This window comes from Prionailurus viverrinus, chromosome C1 (assembly GCF_022837055.1).
Source record: "Prionailurus viverrinus isolate Anna chromosome C1, UM_Priviv_1.0, whole genome shotgun sequence".
NCBI lineage: Eukaryota > Metazoa > Chordata > Mammalia > Carnivora > Felidae > Prionailurus > Prionailurus viverrinus.
Window position 1 is genome coordinate 163,902,979 of NC_062568.1, and position 16,824 is coordinate 163,919,802.

Here is a 16,824-nt window from a genome sequence, read left to right on the forward strand (position 1 = left end):
GCTACAATTAATGAACCTCCATTGACCCATCAAAATCACCCAAAGTCCATTGTTTACATTAAGGTTCACTCTTGATGTTGTATCCCCTATGGGTTTAAATAAATGCATTGTGACACGTATAGTATTAATATAAGTATTTATATAAATATAAGCATATATACTTATATATAAATGTATTAAATGCATCGTGAGTTATAGTATCATGCAGAGTATTTTCACCGCCTTAAAATTCCTCTTGTACTCTGCCTATTCATTCCTCACGCTACCTCCAACTCCTGACTGCCTCTGATCTTTTTATTCTCTCTGTAGTTTCACCTTTTCCAAAATGTCTGATAGTTGGAATCAAATAGTATATAGCCTTTTTACACTGGCTTCTTTTACTTAGAAATAAGCATTTGAGATTCTTCCATGTTTTCTATGGCTTTACAGCTCTTTCTTTTTAAAGCAATAAATAATATTCCATTGTCTGGATGTACCACAGTTTATATATTCACCTACTAAAGGGCATCTTTGCGCAAGGGCCATGCTAATTTTCTCTTTATTGTTCTGATTTTAGAATTTGTGCTGCTGAAGAGTGCACACCCACTAAAGGACATCTTTACTGCTTCCATATTTTGGCAAGTATGAATAAAGCTGCCATAAACATCTATGTGCAGGGTTTGGGGTGCACATAAGTTTTCAACTCCTTTGGCTAAATACTGTGTAACTGAATAAAGGAAATATTTAAAATAGAGCTGAGAGACCTGAAGAAGAAGCGCTCATGCCCTATCAACTTAAGGTCAATTCCAGACCCTCCAAAGAAGCCTACTTTACTACCTCAGCAAGAGGAAGATTTTCTCCTCGCCCAGCAACAGCCTAGCCAATGAGTTACTGCCACAAGTCAACTAATGAGAAACCATCACCACCCTGAACTCCATTTTTCTCCAATGGACCTTTGTTCAAAGCAACCCCTCCCAACTTTCTCATTTTTCTGTAGAGTACCATTCATCTCTTTTGTTCTCTTGATTTGACTATGGTTTGCCATAGCTTGCAGGTCTCAAATTGCAATTCCTCTGCTATTTCTGGAAAACGAAACAAAACAAAAACATTTTCTAGCAAAATAACTGGCCATTTTATTTTTGAAGTCAACAATGCCAAAGAACTTACATAGGATTTTGAATAAGATTTTGAATATGATATAGGTTTTTCTTTTTTTGATGAAAGATTAATCAGAAGCAGTATAAAAAATGAATGGACAAACTTGGAGAGACGGCCTAGGATCAGAAAGAGGAAGGGGGTGCCTGGGTGGCTCAGTCGGTTGAGTATCAGACTTCGCCTCAGGTCTGATCTCAACCACTATTCTTTAGTTGGAGCCCACTTCAGACTCGCTGCTGTCAGCAAGGAGCCCCCCTCAGGTCCTCTGTCCCCCTCTTTCTCCACATTCCCTCAGTCATGCTCTCTCTCAAAAATAAAATAAACATTAAACAAAAAAAAAAAAAAAGGAGAGGGGGCCCCTGGGTGGCTCAGTTGATTAAGCATCCAACTTCAGCTCCAGTCATGATCTTGAAGCTTGTGGGTTTGAGCCCACTGTCAGGCTCTGTGCTGACAGCTCAGAGTGTGGAGCCTGCTTCAGATACGTGTCTCCCTGTCTCTCTCTCTCTGTCCCTCCCCGACTTGTGCACTCTCCCTCTCTCTCAAAAATAAATAAAATATTTAAAAAGAGAGAAAGGAAGAAATCATGATAGCAAGGTAAATGGGAAAGGATAAATAACCCAAAATAGGGTTAAGAAAATAGGATTGAAAAAAATGAATATTTAAAAATATCAGTCACTTACTGATTAAAGGAGTTACTGAAAAATAAGGAGAAAAATAAAATGTAAAAAGGATTCTAAATTTTGAACCTGATAGAAGGGATATGGATGGTGAAACAGAGAAAAGCCAACTTATTCTGGTCTGGTTTTTGAGAAGCAGACTCTGATAGAGTCAGTTTTAGAGCCTACATTTGACATTCAAGATGAAATATACTTGGCACAGAGTAGGCCTTACGAAGTGATGAGTCAAAGTTAATTGGATAGTAGGCAGCTAGATTGGTGCACAAAGAGAGGACACAATCGGAAATACTTGAGAGACAGCAGCATGGACATGGTAGAATTCCAAATATGCAGCTGACCATAATAAATATCTCCTAGAGGCGCCTGGCTGACTCAGTGGGAGGGGCATGCTACTCTTGATCTGGGGGTCATGATTTCGAGCCCATGTTGGGTGTAGAGATTACTAAAAATAAATAAAACTACAAAACAAAACAAAAAACAAAACAAAACAAAACAATAAAAACCCACTACCAGAGCCTTGATACTATGAATTTATCACTGGGAGAAAAAATTGCCTATCACAGTCAAATGAAAAAGAAAATTTTGGGGGGGGTAACAATCTTTTATCTCTTAGTGTTTCTGTCCTAACCACAGAAACAGGAGTCAGGTTGGTTTCCTTCCCTACCCTCCCCCCCAAGATTTTATTTTTTTTTTAAGTAATCTCTACACCCAATGTGGGGCTCCAGCTCACAACCCTGGGATCAAGGGTCACATGTTCTATTCAGTGAGCCAGCCAGGTGCCCCCAGGTTGATTTCCTCAGAAAGTTTTGCTAAGGGTGAAACTATCTGTTAATGTAATTAGGTCTATGATAGAATCTTAGGGGTGGAAAGATCCAATGTACAGAGCCCTTAAATCCCAAGGTAATTTTGCTTCAGGCTTCACTGGTAATCTCCTTTCCTAATGCTTCTATACAGCAATTTCCGTATTAGACTGCTATTCATGTCTTTTGCTTTCTATAGAATTCTATATAATTCTTACATGACAAAGAAATTTGGCATTGAGATTTAAGAACTTAGCTGAACTAGAAAAAGTAGTAATCATGTGATCAGAGACAATGTATGCAAAGAAATAATGTATTTTACTGAGCCACAAGAAAATAGATTAAGGGGCAGTAAGAAGAGAAAGTGAATTTTTTTGTTTATTTATCTGTATTGTTGGTGGAGAATGCAGGTAGTAACCTGAGAAAGTGAATTTTTAAGTGTACCATCATTTCAAGAGTTAAAAATTTTGTATCGTTTCTTTACTTTTCATGGGAGACTCTTGTCTTCTTTTCAGTTTATACATTGCAAAAGAGAATGAAGATAATCATTAGAACCATAAAAATAGATTTTATGATGGGATTAATCAGCAAAGCATAAGTATTTTCAAATATTTAACTCTATAGAGTTAATAGATTTCATAAATTTATATGAAAAATGGTACAAATACAAATACCAGCAATATTCCTGCAGTCATAAGGAAAATACCTAATTTTGTTATAATTTCAATAAATTCAGACTAGAAAGTCTTCCTTTTACTTTCTGATTATCTTTAGATTGAATTTTGAAAATCAAACAAGAATGTTTTGAAAGAGTATCAAAATGGTAATCAAAATGCAAAATCACTGTCTTTTATTACACAGAAAATATGTGTAATAGATATTCTGGTATTTTATTACCAGATAATATGTGTAGCAATTAATATGTGTAGCTAATCCTTGACCTCAACCCCTTTGCTAAATTTTATCTCAGGATGGGGGTTGAGCCATATATTACATATATTATTGGTATTATTTTAACTTAAAGTTAATGGTTAAGTTTTCTTGGCTGCATTTTTTTTTTTTTTTTAAGTAGACTTCAGGCCCAGTGCAGAATCCAACACTGGGCCTAATGCTGAGCCCAATGTGGGACTTGACCTCATGACCCCGAGATCATGACCTGAGCAGAAATCAAGAGTCAGACACTCAACCAACTGAGCCACACAGGTGCCCTTGTAACTATGTGCTTCTCTTAACAATTATCAAATAGTACTTTAACTGTTTATCTTGTCCCCTAGGAAACATGAAGTATTTAAATCACTGGGTTCTTGTCTCTTCATTTTTTAAGTCTGTAAGGTCTTGCCTAATGATGGGTACATAGTAAATGCTTGACAAATATCTCTATGGAGGGGAAGAGAGGGAAAGAAAGAAAAGAAAAAAAGGAAAGGATAGTGGAAGTAAAGAGAGAAAAAAGAAAGAAGTCCACTTAAAAAAAGTTAAGTTTAAAAATTGAACTAGTAAAGGGGCACCTGGGTGGCTCAGTCGGTTGAGCGTCTGACTTTGGTGTCAGGACCTCAGAGGTTTGTGAGTTCAAGCCCCACAAAGGGCTCACTGCTGTCAGTGCAGCGCCCATTTCAGATCCTCTGTCCCTCCCTGGGTTGTCCCCCCTCCCCAAAATAAACATTAAAAAAAATGAACTAGTAAATTTCAAATTTATCACTTAAATAAGCATAAATATTTTAATTGAAAAACAACTGAGGGGCACCTGGCCGGGTCAGTCAGTGAAGCATGGTCTCTCGATCTCTGGATTTCAGGTTCGAGCCCCACCTTGGGTTTAGAGAGGACTTAAATAAAATCTTTAAGGAAATAAAAATAGCATAGTAATGCTGAAAAGTTGGTTTAAGAAAAATTTTCAATGTTGTTACAATACTAAAATATTACTGCAAATAATTTCATGTCCTCCTATTCCAAAATGACACTTCTCATATTATCCCATGCTTCTCAAAGTGTGGTCTCTGGACTAGCAATCTCAGCATCTGTTGGAAATTCGTTAGAAATGCAAATTATCCTGGCCTACCCTAGAATTTCAGAATCAGAAACTTGAGAATGGGTCCATCCTTGGTGTTGTAACAAATCTTCCAGGTAACTCTGATGCTCCCTAAAACTTGAGAATCACTGCAGAACTCAATTCTTCAAAACTAGTGCCACTGTGAATGAGGAGGCATCAAATTCAAATATTGTTACGTTAGATAAAACGGCTTAAACTTTCACTAAAAAAGTAAACGTGTTGCCCAGTATAAAAGATAGGCCCACTACAGAACTTTTAGAATATATAAAAATTTAGAAGGTAGAGCTGGAGGGGAAAAAAATTCCAACTTTACTTGGTGTAGTCGTAAAATCTTTAAACTCCTTTTCCTATAGGCCCTCTCGCATAAATGTCCACTACTAAAAATAAAAGTGTAATGCCTATTTTTGTTATGGAGTCCTTAAGTTCTGTGTAAGAGCCTTTCACAAATTCTTCTCTAAGCGAACAGGCAGGTCATTATATCGTAACAGTAAGAGAACAGATTTCTGAAATCGGGCAAACATCAATTTGACTCCAATTCAATAACTAACGTCGACATGCTTTTTTAGCGTCTTGGAGCCTGGCTCCTTATCTGTAAACCCAAATCCTACCAGAACCAACCGAGATAATGTCTGTAAAACGCTTAGCAAATCGCTGGGCGCCGCTGGCACATCTGTAGACGGAAAAGTCAAAGCAGGGTTAGCTCGGGAAGAAGCAGTGGATGCACGGCCTCGGATTCTCAAAGCAAACCTTCTTCTCCGGGATCTCAAAGACAAATCAAAGCTCTTCCAGATAAATCCCCTGCCCTGTACAGACAAGAACCTGCCTCCGGCTAAGACAAGGTCCCTTTAAGAGCCTCGCTCCTTCCGCCCTTCTCCCGCCCCCGCCTAAGCAAAGACGGAAGCGGAAGAGGTGGGGGACTTGCTGGTCCCCAGCATGGCGGCCGCCTGGCCCTCCAGGCCGGCTGCGCAGGAGACGGTGGCCGCCCAGCTCATGGGTGTCCTGTGGTTCGTGTCAGTCACCACGGGACCTTGGGGAGCTGCTGCCATCGCCGCCGCTGGCGGGGAGGAGACGCTTAAGTGCGAGGACCTCAAATTGGGACAATATCCTCTGTGAGGACCCCCCCCCACCCCCCGCAACCTTGCCTTGGGGGCTAGGTAGATTAGGGGTTGCGAGTGGGTTGCGGTCCTCCATACGGGCCAGGGTTGTGCTGAAGGGATCGGTGACTTGTGGCTTCTAATGATCGACGGGCTCCGGGAGGTGAAAAGAGATGTGGGGGTGGGAAGGACAGCGGTCATCCTGTGTGATTTTCTTGGGATTTTACTGATTTTTGGCCCTTCCTTTTCTGAACCACCTAGTTTTAGTTTTAGTTTATTTTTGTTTGTTTTGTTTTTACCGGCGAGCTTATTTGTTCAACCAACACCTAGATCCTGAAATGTGCCAAGTCTGTTTTAGGCACTAGTAATAAAACGATTGATAGGCTCTACCCCAGAAGTTTGCTGACTTGAGGAGGGAGGAGACAAGTAGTTAATAAGCCGGTAGTTAATAAGCCAGTGTATGTTGCCCATTTATCATTAACTCTATGTGTATTGCCTTACATCATTCTAAAACTCCATGAGATGCTGGACTATTGGGGGCAAATTCCTGCTCTGCCTTGTAACCGTGGGCAAATGATCTGAACTCTGTTTTCTCTTGAGTGAAAATGTAGATAACAATGGTACCAATTTAAAAGTCTGTTGTAATAAGTTAGTGCAAGTGAGTCACATAGAACAACCCCTGGCACATAGTAGGGACTATCTGTGTTATTTACTTACAGATGAGAAAACCGAGGTTGCGGGGGTTAAGTGGCTGTCTTTGTAGTAGCTCTGATAAAGGGAGGAACAGTATGAAATGGGAGTCACAGTCAAAATAGCTATTTTTGTACAATATTAGATCGTTTTATACAAATTGTAGAACAGAAAAATTAATAACAGAGGCCAGAAATATAGGAAAGATTCTACTAGACAAAATTTTTAAATTATGGAAATTCTATAGTATTTTCATATGAATTGGGGAGAGGCAGCCATTATTAGATGTATACATAATAGCTCTAATTTGTTGAATACCCTTATGCTTGGAGTTTGAGAATCACTGGCCTAGTAATTGAGTCTTTTTTTGGCAAAGATGTCAGAATGGTTCTGCGCAAGAAAATAATTAGATGGTATGAAGAGTTGTAGGACTTGAACCCTAGAGAGAAATGGCTGAGCATTTGGTGATGATAACGGGAAAATGTCTGTTATTCCTCATGAAGTTGGGTTTCCAGTAGTGTTTAAAAAACCTTAAACAGGTGTCAGTAGGTTCTCTGTTTCTAGAGACATCCTGTGAATGCCTTATCCCATCTCAGTGTCAAAATATTTTGGAAACAAAAGCCGTGCACAGGTGTTTTGGACATATGTTAAAGGACAGTTATTATACTTACACCTGTTTTCAAAAGCTTGAAATCCTGTTGGGCGGACCATGTAGACACACCTAGAAGACCTATCTTCCCTACAGTCTGATGGAAAGTGCTCTAGGCTTGGAATCAGGAAACCCGATTTTACTCCTTATCACTTACATGACTTTGGATATGTCTCTCAAACTTTGAGCCTCAGTTTGTGCTTCTGTAAGGTGGGAATAATAGAATTTACCTCACAGGGTTATGTGTTACATGAAGTTACAGATGTGACAATAAATACAATGGGACCCCATAAATTAGTTCAGGCAAATATGTGGAAACTGGTTTTTTTTTTTTAACCTAAAGCACACTTAGAATAATTTGGTAAAGATTTTCCTTTTTCTTTTATGCTTTGTGGTTGAACCTTGACTTATGTTGTTTAAGGATGGCATCCTTTGTTAGAGCTTTTAATATGTATTAAGTTAATATACTTTTCCTGTAATAAATTAATGTTCAATTTTTATTTAGTGACCCTAAAAGTATATTTGTGGTTGTGTTTGTTGCTCTGGACCAAGTAACAGCCTTTCTTTACATGTGAATGTGAACATGAGTATATAATACAAGATATTAAAGAGAAGATAATAATGGTTTGTGTTGGAATGTCATTCATATTTCCTTAACTATTCTCACATATATTTGTAAAGATCCAAAAATAAATGATGCTACACAAGAACCAGTTAACTGTACAAATTACACGGCTCATGGTAAGACTTCCAGAAACATGTTTTTAAAAATAATTTTTAAAACGTTATTTCATAAATCAATGTATGATCACTGAAAGTCATAAAATGTGCTTTTTCTTGAGTTAATCACATTATTCAGTTTCCAGAACAGCTTAAAATTGGAGAACTGGCTAGGGGTTTAATTCAAGAAGATGTTATTCTTAGTTATATGAATTGGGAGTTTTATATTTTCATTCATTTTTTTTAAACCTTTAAAATCAGCTTTCTTTTTTATTTACCAAGCTATGTATGCAAAGATGCTTTTTAAGTTAGATTTTTCATTACTTGAAAAGAACTTGAAATGAGACTTTTAGCCCAGTAAGTTCCAATAAGAAGCTATATCACCCATATTATGTATTTGTGAAATATACTTAGGTACATGCTAATTATGAAAACAGTATAGTTAGGAGTTTAACAGTGTATCAGTATTTTTTCTAGTATTTTCTTTTTTTAATTTTTTTAGTATTTATTTTTGAGAGAGAGACAGAGCACGAGTGGGGGAGGGGCAGAGAGAGGGAGACACAGAATCTGAAGCAGGCTCCAGGCTCTGGACTGTCAGCACAGAGCCCGATGCGGGACTCGAACTCACAAACTTCAAGATCATGACCTGAGCTGAAGTCAGAGGTTTAACCGACTGAGCCACCCAGGCGCCCCTTTAGTATTTTTTATAGAGATGTTTTGATAATAGATCGCACCCTCAGCCTACTGATTTTGGGGAGCTTCTGTTACTCTAAAATATGTGGAATGCCAGATAAGAACTAATAAATTATTCTGTTTAGTCTTTTCTTCCAAAGGGGTATATGTTGGAAGGGAGGAAGATGTATGTTGGAACTATTTAACCTTTTTTGACATGGTACATAATGATGGCCGTTACATGGTATTGTTTTGAGAAAAGAACATTTATTGAATATATACTGATTATTTTATGTATTAGGTAGGAAGTAAGTCAGTAATTGATGTTTTCTTTGTAAGTAAAATCTCTTAAACTCATTATGTAAAAATGAGATTAAAGGAATTATTTCCTTACAGCAGAAAACGTTCATGCTTTTCAGCATATTCAGGTAATTCACCCCTTGATTATGAATTTGTATATATTTTATTTTTTATTTTTTAATAAAGTTTATTTTTTTTCATTTTTAATAAAGTTTATTTTGAGAGAGACAGGGACGGTGCCAGTGGGGTGGGGGCAGAGAGAGGGAGACAGAGAGAATTCCAAGCAGGCTCCACACTGTCAGTGCAGAGCCAGATGTCGGGCTCAAACTCACGAAGCATGAGATCATGACCTGAGCTGAAACCAAGAGTCAGAATCTTAACTGACTGAGCCACCCGGGCACCTCTGAATTTGTATATATTTTAAAAAGCAGATCTTCTTTTATCTTTTTATATCTTTATATTTTGGCACACTACTAGCCCTATATTGTCAACAAAGATATTCGTAAATAAGTTGTGTTAAACTTTTATAAATGGCATTTAGCTACTACTTTGAAGTAGTGAAATTTTACCATATAAAGTTATATGTATATATATAATTTGTAGGTTATTTATATATATACGTATGATTTGTATAGCAGATATTGCTTAACATGTATACATTAATTTAGATGTGTTAAAGGGACTTTATAAGGAATCCTTTTTTTAGTTAATTTAGAAGTATACTCGGATTTGCCTGTTTTACAGTTCTGTCTTATATTACGCTTTTGGAACACAGACAATAGAGTAAATGTGTATAAAGAAGACTCAGCTTTCAAGATACTTAACCATTTATATGAGAGATGTTAGAAATCTGTGAATACTATTGTGACTCAGGTATCTAACTAAATTAAGAAGCAGGCAGGCTTTGCACTATCAGCATGGGGCGTGATCTCAGGAACTGTGAGATCATGACCTGAGCTGAAATCAGTCGGACGCTTAACCACCTGAGCCACCCAGGTGCCCCTAGCCTGTAGGATTCTTTGCAGGTATGAGGATTTTGAAGGAAATTATGCAACTAAAAGGAATAGTTTCTGCCCCAAAGAGCTTTGACCTCCATTTAGGTGTATCTTGCATGAAATAAATTTGAATCCACTTGTGCAAATGTTGATAAGTTTATAAACGTACAAAAATGATCAGACTACTAGAAAGTAAAAAGACTTGGAGGTATTATGGTACTGTCGTGGCTGATGTAAGTGGAGAGTTACAGGAAAGTAAAAGGAAGACTTTCTGTATAAGGGAATGATACGATTATTCATATGGAGAGAATAAACCAAGTGCCTTACTGAATGTGAGAACAAAAGTAGATTAATAAGTGGTTTTAAATCATTACAATTTTTAAAAGTAAGTAAAGTTTTTTAGACAAATACGAGTCACGGGGCTTCTGCATATGGAGGTACAATTTGTTATCTCTCTATCTGAGAGCTAGATAACTCTCAGGTTATCTAGCTGAGAGCTGGGATAGATGGTACCATACCAGCCCAACACTCCTGAGGCTGGCTGTCTACAGAAGACAGGAAGTTGTTTTTTTTTTTTTAACATTTATTTATTTTTGAGAGACAGAGACAGAGCATGAGCAGAGGAGGGGCAGAGAGAGAGAGAGGGAGACACAGAATCCGAAACAGCAAGCTTTCAGCACAGAGCCTGATGTGGGGCTCGAACTCACAAACCGCGAGTTCATGACCTGAGCCAAAGTTGGAAGCTTAACCCACTGAGCCACCCAGGTGCCCCTACAGGAAGTCTCTTTTAATTGCCGTTTTTAAAACGCACAAAAGCTAGTAAAGTAGTCGTGGTGAAATACTTCTAAGTCCTGATCAGAGAAGACACCAAAATGACCCTGGAAACATGTTTTTGGGTCCTACCATGGAACTGATGAGCAGGAGAACAATATTGGAGTTGTGGAACATGTGAGTGACGTGATTTCTCTCCTCCTCCAGCCAAGACTCTTTTTCCTCTGTTTTTTCACTGTGTATGTGAAGGACTATTACAGAATCCTCAAACTCAGTTTAATTTTCTTCACCAGTACTTTTTGAGTAGGTATGAATAAGAACAGTGTTTTACAAAGAGGGGAGTTTCAAGATAGAGGGATTGAGACCAAAGGCAAAATAATTCAACTGTGACAGTCAACTAATGTGATCTTAAAATGGTTCCCAGTTAGAGACACAGGCTTCCATTTATGGAATGAATTAAGTCACAGGGATGACAAATACAACGCAGGGAAATCATGGTATTACAATAGCATTGTATGGAACAGATGGTGGCTACACTTATGAGCATAGCATAATGTACAGACTTGTCTAATAGCTATGTTATACACCTGAAACTCCTATAACATTGTGTGTCAGCTATATACTTAAGTTTAAAAAAAAAAAAAAAGGAACTGAGGCCAACCAATCACAAAAAGTCAGTTAGACCTTTCCAAATAAGATAAATTCTTAAGGTATAGCCAATCAAATAATTTCCTTGCTTTGCTTCCACTAATTCTCTGTAGAAATCTTTTAACTACCTCCTACGGGTGGGGCAAAGCACTGTAACCACTTCTGGGTTGGTACCACCCAATTTGAATTGATTTTTGTTCAAATAAACTCTTAACAATAAAAAAAACACAAAAAAACGGGGGTGGGGTGGGGGTTGCTGCCTGGGTAGCTCAGTCCATTAAGCGTCCAACTTCAGCTCAGGTCATGATCTCACAGTTTGTGAGTTCCAGCCTGGCATCGGGCTCTGTGCTGACAGCTCAGAGCCTGTATACCCTGCTTCGGATTCTGTGTCTTCCACTCTCTATCTGCCTCTCCTCCGTTCACACTTTTCTCTCTCTCCCTCTCTCTCTCTCTCTCAAAAATAAATAAGCGTTTAAAAATAAAAAATAAAAATGTTCTCAGATAATGCCAACTAACAAGCATATTTATTTATTGAGAAATTATTTGTAATAAATAATAACTGATTAAAATAAATGGATCAAAACAATTAACCTTAATGAAAATTATAGGATATTTATTATTTATTGAGAAATTATTTACTGTATTGAGAAATTATTACATGGCAGGCTTCCACCAGGTGATATCAATGATGTATGAAAGAAGTCAATTTCTGCCTTCAAAGAGTGTTCTGTCTAGATTATACAGACCTACATAAGCAACTGTTTTCAATTTTTTTAATTTTTTTATTTAAAAAAATTTTAAATGTTTGAGAGAGAGAGAGAGAGAGTGCACAAGCAGGAGGAAGGCAGAGGGAGGGAGACAGAGGGTCTGAAGCAGGCTCCACACTGACAGCAGAGAGCCCGATGTGGGGTCCTAACTCACAGAAGTAGGAGATCATAACCTGTGCCGAAGTTGGATATTTAACCAACTGAACCACCAGGCACCCTGAATTTTTTTATTTTAGAGCGAGAGTGTGCTTGCATGATCCAGGGAGAGGGGCAGAGGGAGAGAGAGAGAGAGAGAGAGGGAGAATCTTCAGCAGGCTCCACGCTCACCTTGGAGGCCAACATAGGGCTTGATCCCACAACCCTAGGATCATGACCTGAACCGAAATCAAGAGTCAGACACTCAGCTGACAGAGCCACGCAGGTGCCCCAGGTGTTTTCAGTTTTCTGATCGGTGAACTACATCTGACTCCATCTCTAGGAAATTTTGCTCTGATCCTTTGGCAGGTCTTCTTTATTTTCTTAGGTTTTTATTGAAACGTATTTATAGGAAAGTACACATAAGGGCACCTCAAATGATTCTCAAACTGACCACATTTGTGTTTCCAAATCAACAAACATTATCCACATACCAAAAGCCCCCTCGTGCTCTCTTATAGTTCCTATTCTGCCCTAATGGATAACTATTAACCCTAACTTCACCATAAATTAGTTATGCAAAGAGTATGTTATTGTTCGACTTCTTATTTGGAGATAATTTCAAGCTTACAGCAAAGTTGCAAGAAGAGTAGTACAAAGAACACCCGTACGTCCTTTGCCCATACTCACCAGTTGTTAACACATTATTCTTCTTGCTTTCTCATTTTGTGTTCATGTGTGCTCAGTCTCTGTCTCTGTGCATTTGTATGTATTTTGCCCCTAACTATGTTTGCGCATTTTTCCTAAGAATAGAGATATTCCAGTTGTTGTAAATTTCAGTAAATTTAATATTAATACATATACTTTATCATCTGTATTCTAATTTTATCAAATGACCCTAAGTAATGCCTTTATAGCATTTTCTTTTTCAGTACAGGATCCTTAGATCAGGTTTTGGTCCTTAAATCTGACAGATCAAGATTATAGTCCAGAGGCATGATGTTAACCAAAGTAGGATCCCAAACCACCTACTCCCTAGGTCAGTCCTTTTGACTGTTATGAAACTTCATTGTTTATTTCTGATAATATTTTTCCATTTAAAAAGCAGTGCTACTTTTAACAATTGATAAATACTGTGTACCTACTGGTTTATATCGATGCCATCTAAATCATAGACATTGGCCAGAATGAAACTTGTTACAGAAAAGCTATGAATCAAGTAGCTTTCAGGTTTGTAGCATGTTGCTTAATTTTCTCTACCAGTTAACATTTGTTGTTAACTAGTTTCCCTAGTCTCATCATCTTGATTTACTTTTGCTTGTTTCTGAAATCAATGTAAGCCAGGAATTATGGTGTAATGGAAAGAGTATTTAAAACTAAATTTTTTTTTTAATCTTTATTTTTGAGAGAGAAGAGACAGAGTGTGAGCAGGGGAGGAACAGAGAGAGGGAGACACAGAATCCAAAGGAGGCTCCAGGCTCTGAGCTGTCAGCACAGAGCCCAACGTGGGGCTCAAACTCACGAACCTCGAGTTCATGACCTGAGCCAAAGTTGGATGCTTAACCGACTGAGCCACCCAGGTGCCCCTGGAAAGAGTATTGATTAAGAAGTAATGATGCAGGGGCGCCTGGGTGGCTCAATTGGTTGGGCCTCCGACTTTGGCTGGTTCGTGGGTTTGAGCCAGCATAGGGCTCTGTGCTGACAGCTCAGAGCCTGGAGCCTCCTTTGGATTCTGTGTCTCCCTCTCTCTCTGTCCCTCCCCGCTTGTCTGTCTGTCTCTCAAAAATAAATAAATATTAAAAATAATAATAATAAATAAAAAGAAGTAATTATCCAGCCACTCTGGAAAACAGTGTGGAGGTCCCCCCCCCCCAAATTAAAAATAGATCTACTGTATGACCCATTAATAGCACTGCTAGGAATTTACCCAAGGGATATAAGAGTGCTGATGCATAGGGGCACTTGTACCCCAATATTTATAGCAGCACTTTCAACAATAGCCATCATGGAAAGGGCCTAAATGTCTATCAACTGACGAATGGATAAAGAAGATGTGGTTTATATATACAATGGAATACTACTTGGCAATGAGAAAGAATGGAATCTGGCCATTTGTAGCAACATGGATGGAACTGGAGAGTGTTATGCTAAATGAAATAAGTCAGGCAGAAAAAGACAGATACCATATGTTTTCACTCATATGTGGATCATGAGAAACTTAACAAAAGACCAGGGGGGAGGGGAGGGGGGAAAAATGCTAAAGAGAGAGAAGGAGGCAAACCATGAGAGACTCTTAAATACTGAGAACAAACTGAGGGTTGACAGGGGGTGGGGGAAAGGGGAAAGTGGGTGATGGGCATTGAGGAGGGCACCTGTTGGGATGAGCACTGGGTGCTGTATGGAAACCAATTTGACAATAAATTGTGTGTATATATATATATATATATAAAATAAAAATTAAAAAAATTTTTCTTTACATTTCTTTAGTTTTTGAGAGACATAGGGAGACAGAGCACAAGTTGGGGAGGGGCAGAGAGAGGAGGAGACACAGAATCCGAAGCAGGCTCCAGCCTCTGAGCTGTCAGCACTCGACAGCTCGATGCAGGGCTCGAACTCACAAACCGTGAGATCATGACCTGAGCCGAAGTCGGACGCTTAACCAACTGAGCCACTCAGGTGCCCCTAAAAATAAAAATAATTTTTTAAAATATTTCTTAAAAAAAAAAAACAGTCATGGGATGTAATGCATAACACAGTGACTATAGTTAATAGCACTGTACTGTATATTTGATAGTTGTTAAGACAGTAGGTATTTTTAAAATTATTTTTATCATAATTCCAGTATAGCTAATATACAGTGTTGTATCAGTTTCAGGTATACAAAAATTGCTGGTGAATCAGCAATTCTACACATTACTCAGTGCTCATCATAAGTATACTCTTAATTCCCTTCACCTATTTCCCCCATCACCCCACTCACTTCCCCTCTCATAAACCCAGTTTGTTCTAAGAGAGTAGATCTTAAAAGTTCTCAACACAAGAAAAAATTCTGTAACTATGTACAGTGATGGATGTTAACTAACTTATTGTAGTGATAATTTTACAATATATACAAATATCAAATCCTTATGTTATACAACTGGAACTAATATAATGTTGTATGCCAATAATACCTTAATGAAAATAGATAATAAATTTTAAAACTGGGGAAAAAAAAAGTAATGAGTGTTAGCCTAGGACTTAAAGAGTCTTACCTACTTACAAGACTTTTGTCAACTCATTTAACTTCTTTTTTTTTTTTTTTTTTGATGGTACAGCCACTTTATTTGTTTATTTTTGAGAGACAGAGGAGTGTGAGTAGGGGAGAGGGGCAGAGGGAGAGAGAAAGAATCTTAAGCAGGCTCCATGCTCAGGATGGAGCCTGACACAGGGCTGGATCCCATGACCCTGGGATCATGACCTGAGCCAAAATGAAGAGTTGGAGACTCAACTGACTAAGCCACTCAGGTGCCTCAACTATTTAAATTTTTAGAATCTCAGTTTTCATGTTTGTGAAAGAAAAAAAAGTTATGCCTACTTATAGGATTTTTTAAAATAAGGGTCAGTAAGGCACCTAGCTGGCTCAGTCAGTAGAGCATGCAACTCTGGATCTTGGAGTCATGAGTTTGAGCCCCATGTTGGGTGTAGAGATTACTTAAAAAAAATAAGGGTCTAAAGAAATTATCATAAAGTATGTGAAAACAAACTCTAGGGTGGTAGGCTTCTTTTGATTTATTAATTTCATTACACAAAAAATTCCATTAGTGATATAGCCACTTACAATGTTATATTCATTTCTCGTGTCAGATTCATTCTCTTAGTTTTCTCAATATTGAAGTTCTCTAATTTACTAGAGTGGGGAACCTGATACTTGTTGAACAATTCCTCTAACCAAGTACCATGCTTTATACACCATATGCTTGAGCATTATAAGAGTATTATCCACATTTCACAAGATTTAGTGAGGTTTTGTAACTTGCTCAAAGGAGCAACCTAGTTAAGTGACAGAATTTGTAGTTAAACCCAGATTTCTCTGTCAATTCAAAGACTTCTGATTCAGTATTGATGTTTCTCTTATTTATTATTTTCTCATGTACTCTCTATATATTTGGAGCAACAGCTTATCCTTTCTCACTAAAGTACATAATTTTCATCCCTTGAAATAATTCATATACTTCTGTCAAATTTCTAGAAGCACTGTAGCAGTGTGATTTCCTCTTTCCACTGTTGTTAGCTTTCCTAAGGTTCTGAACCTGGAGCATTGGGCATTTTTTCTTATATGTCTCATGTCAAATACAAATCCTTTCTTATAGTAGAAATGATAAAATATCATTGAAAACTAAAATTGTCAGAATATGGGAGTTCAAAAAATAGTATCTAACTGAAAATGGAAAAGTATGATTTCTTACTATTTAATATTTTTATGAGGCATTTTTACAACTCACCTATAAATGTTTGATCTTTTAAAATGTACAGGAAACTGTCATTGCTAAAAACAGTGCATTAGGGAAGGTGTATTGGACAATAACCCCGACTGGAATCATAATTACAGTGTTTTGCATTGCAGCTATCTCTTTAAGACCTGACTTTAGATAGTCTGCAGGAAAATCTCACAAGGCTGTATGTAAGACAAGAAAGTGACAGCTTCAAACTGAGCAAGTAAGGGCAAGGTAATACATTTAGAGGAAA

At 37.8% G+C, this 16,824-nt stretch overlaps 1 protein-coding gene and 1 non-coding gene across 2 annotated transcripts in view; one reads left to right on the forward strand and one right to left on the reverse strand.

Annotated features, from left to right (window-relative positions):
* Window positions 1-474: 474 nt before the first annotated feature.
* LOC125174224 (U6 spliceosomal RNA) lies at window positions 475-580 on the reverse strand. Its single transcript, XR_007155346.1, has one exon. It is a non-coding gene; the product is annotated as a U6 spliceosomal RNA (small nuclear RNA).
* Window positions 581-5,574: 4,994 nt separating this feature from the next.
* Window positions 5,575-16,824, forward strand: part of TM2D1 (TM2 domain containing 1) — a 52,241-nt gene continuing 40,991 nt past the window's right edge. The window contains exons 1-2 of the mRNA XM_047871905.1: window positions 5,575-5,755; window positions 7,756-7,829. Coding sequence (XP_047727861.1) covers window positions 5,589-5,755; window positions 7,756-7,829 — 241 coding nt within the window. The 5' untranslated portion in view covers window positions 5,575-5,588. The remainder of the gene's footprint in view (window positions 5,756-7,755; window positions 7,830-16,824) is intronic.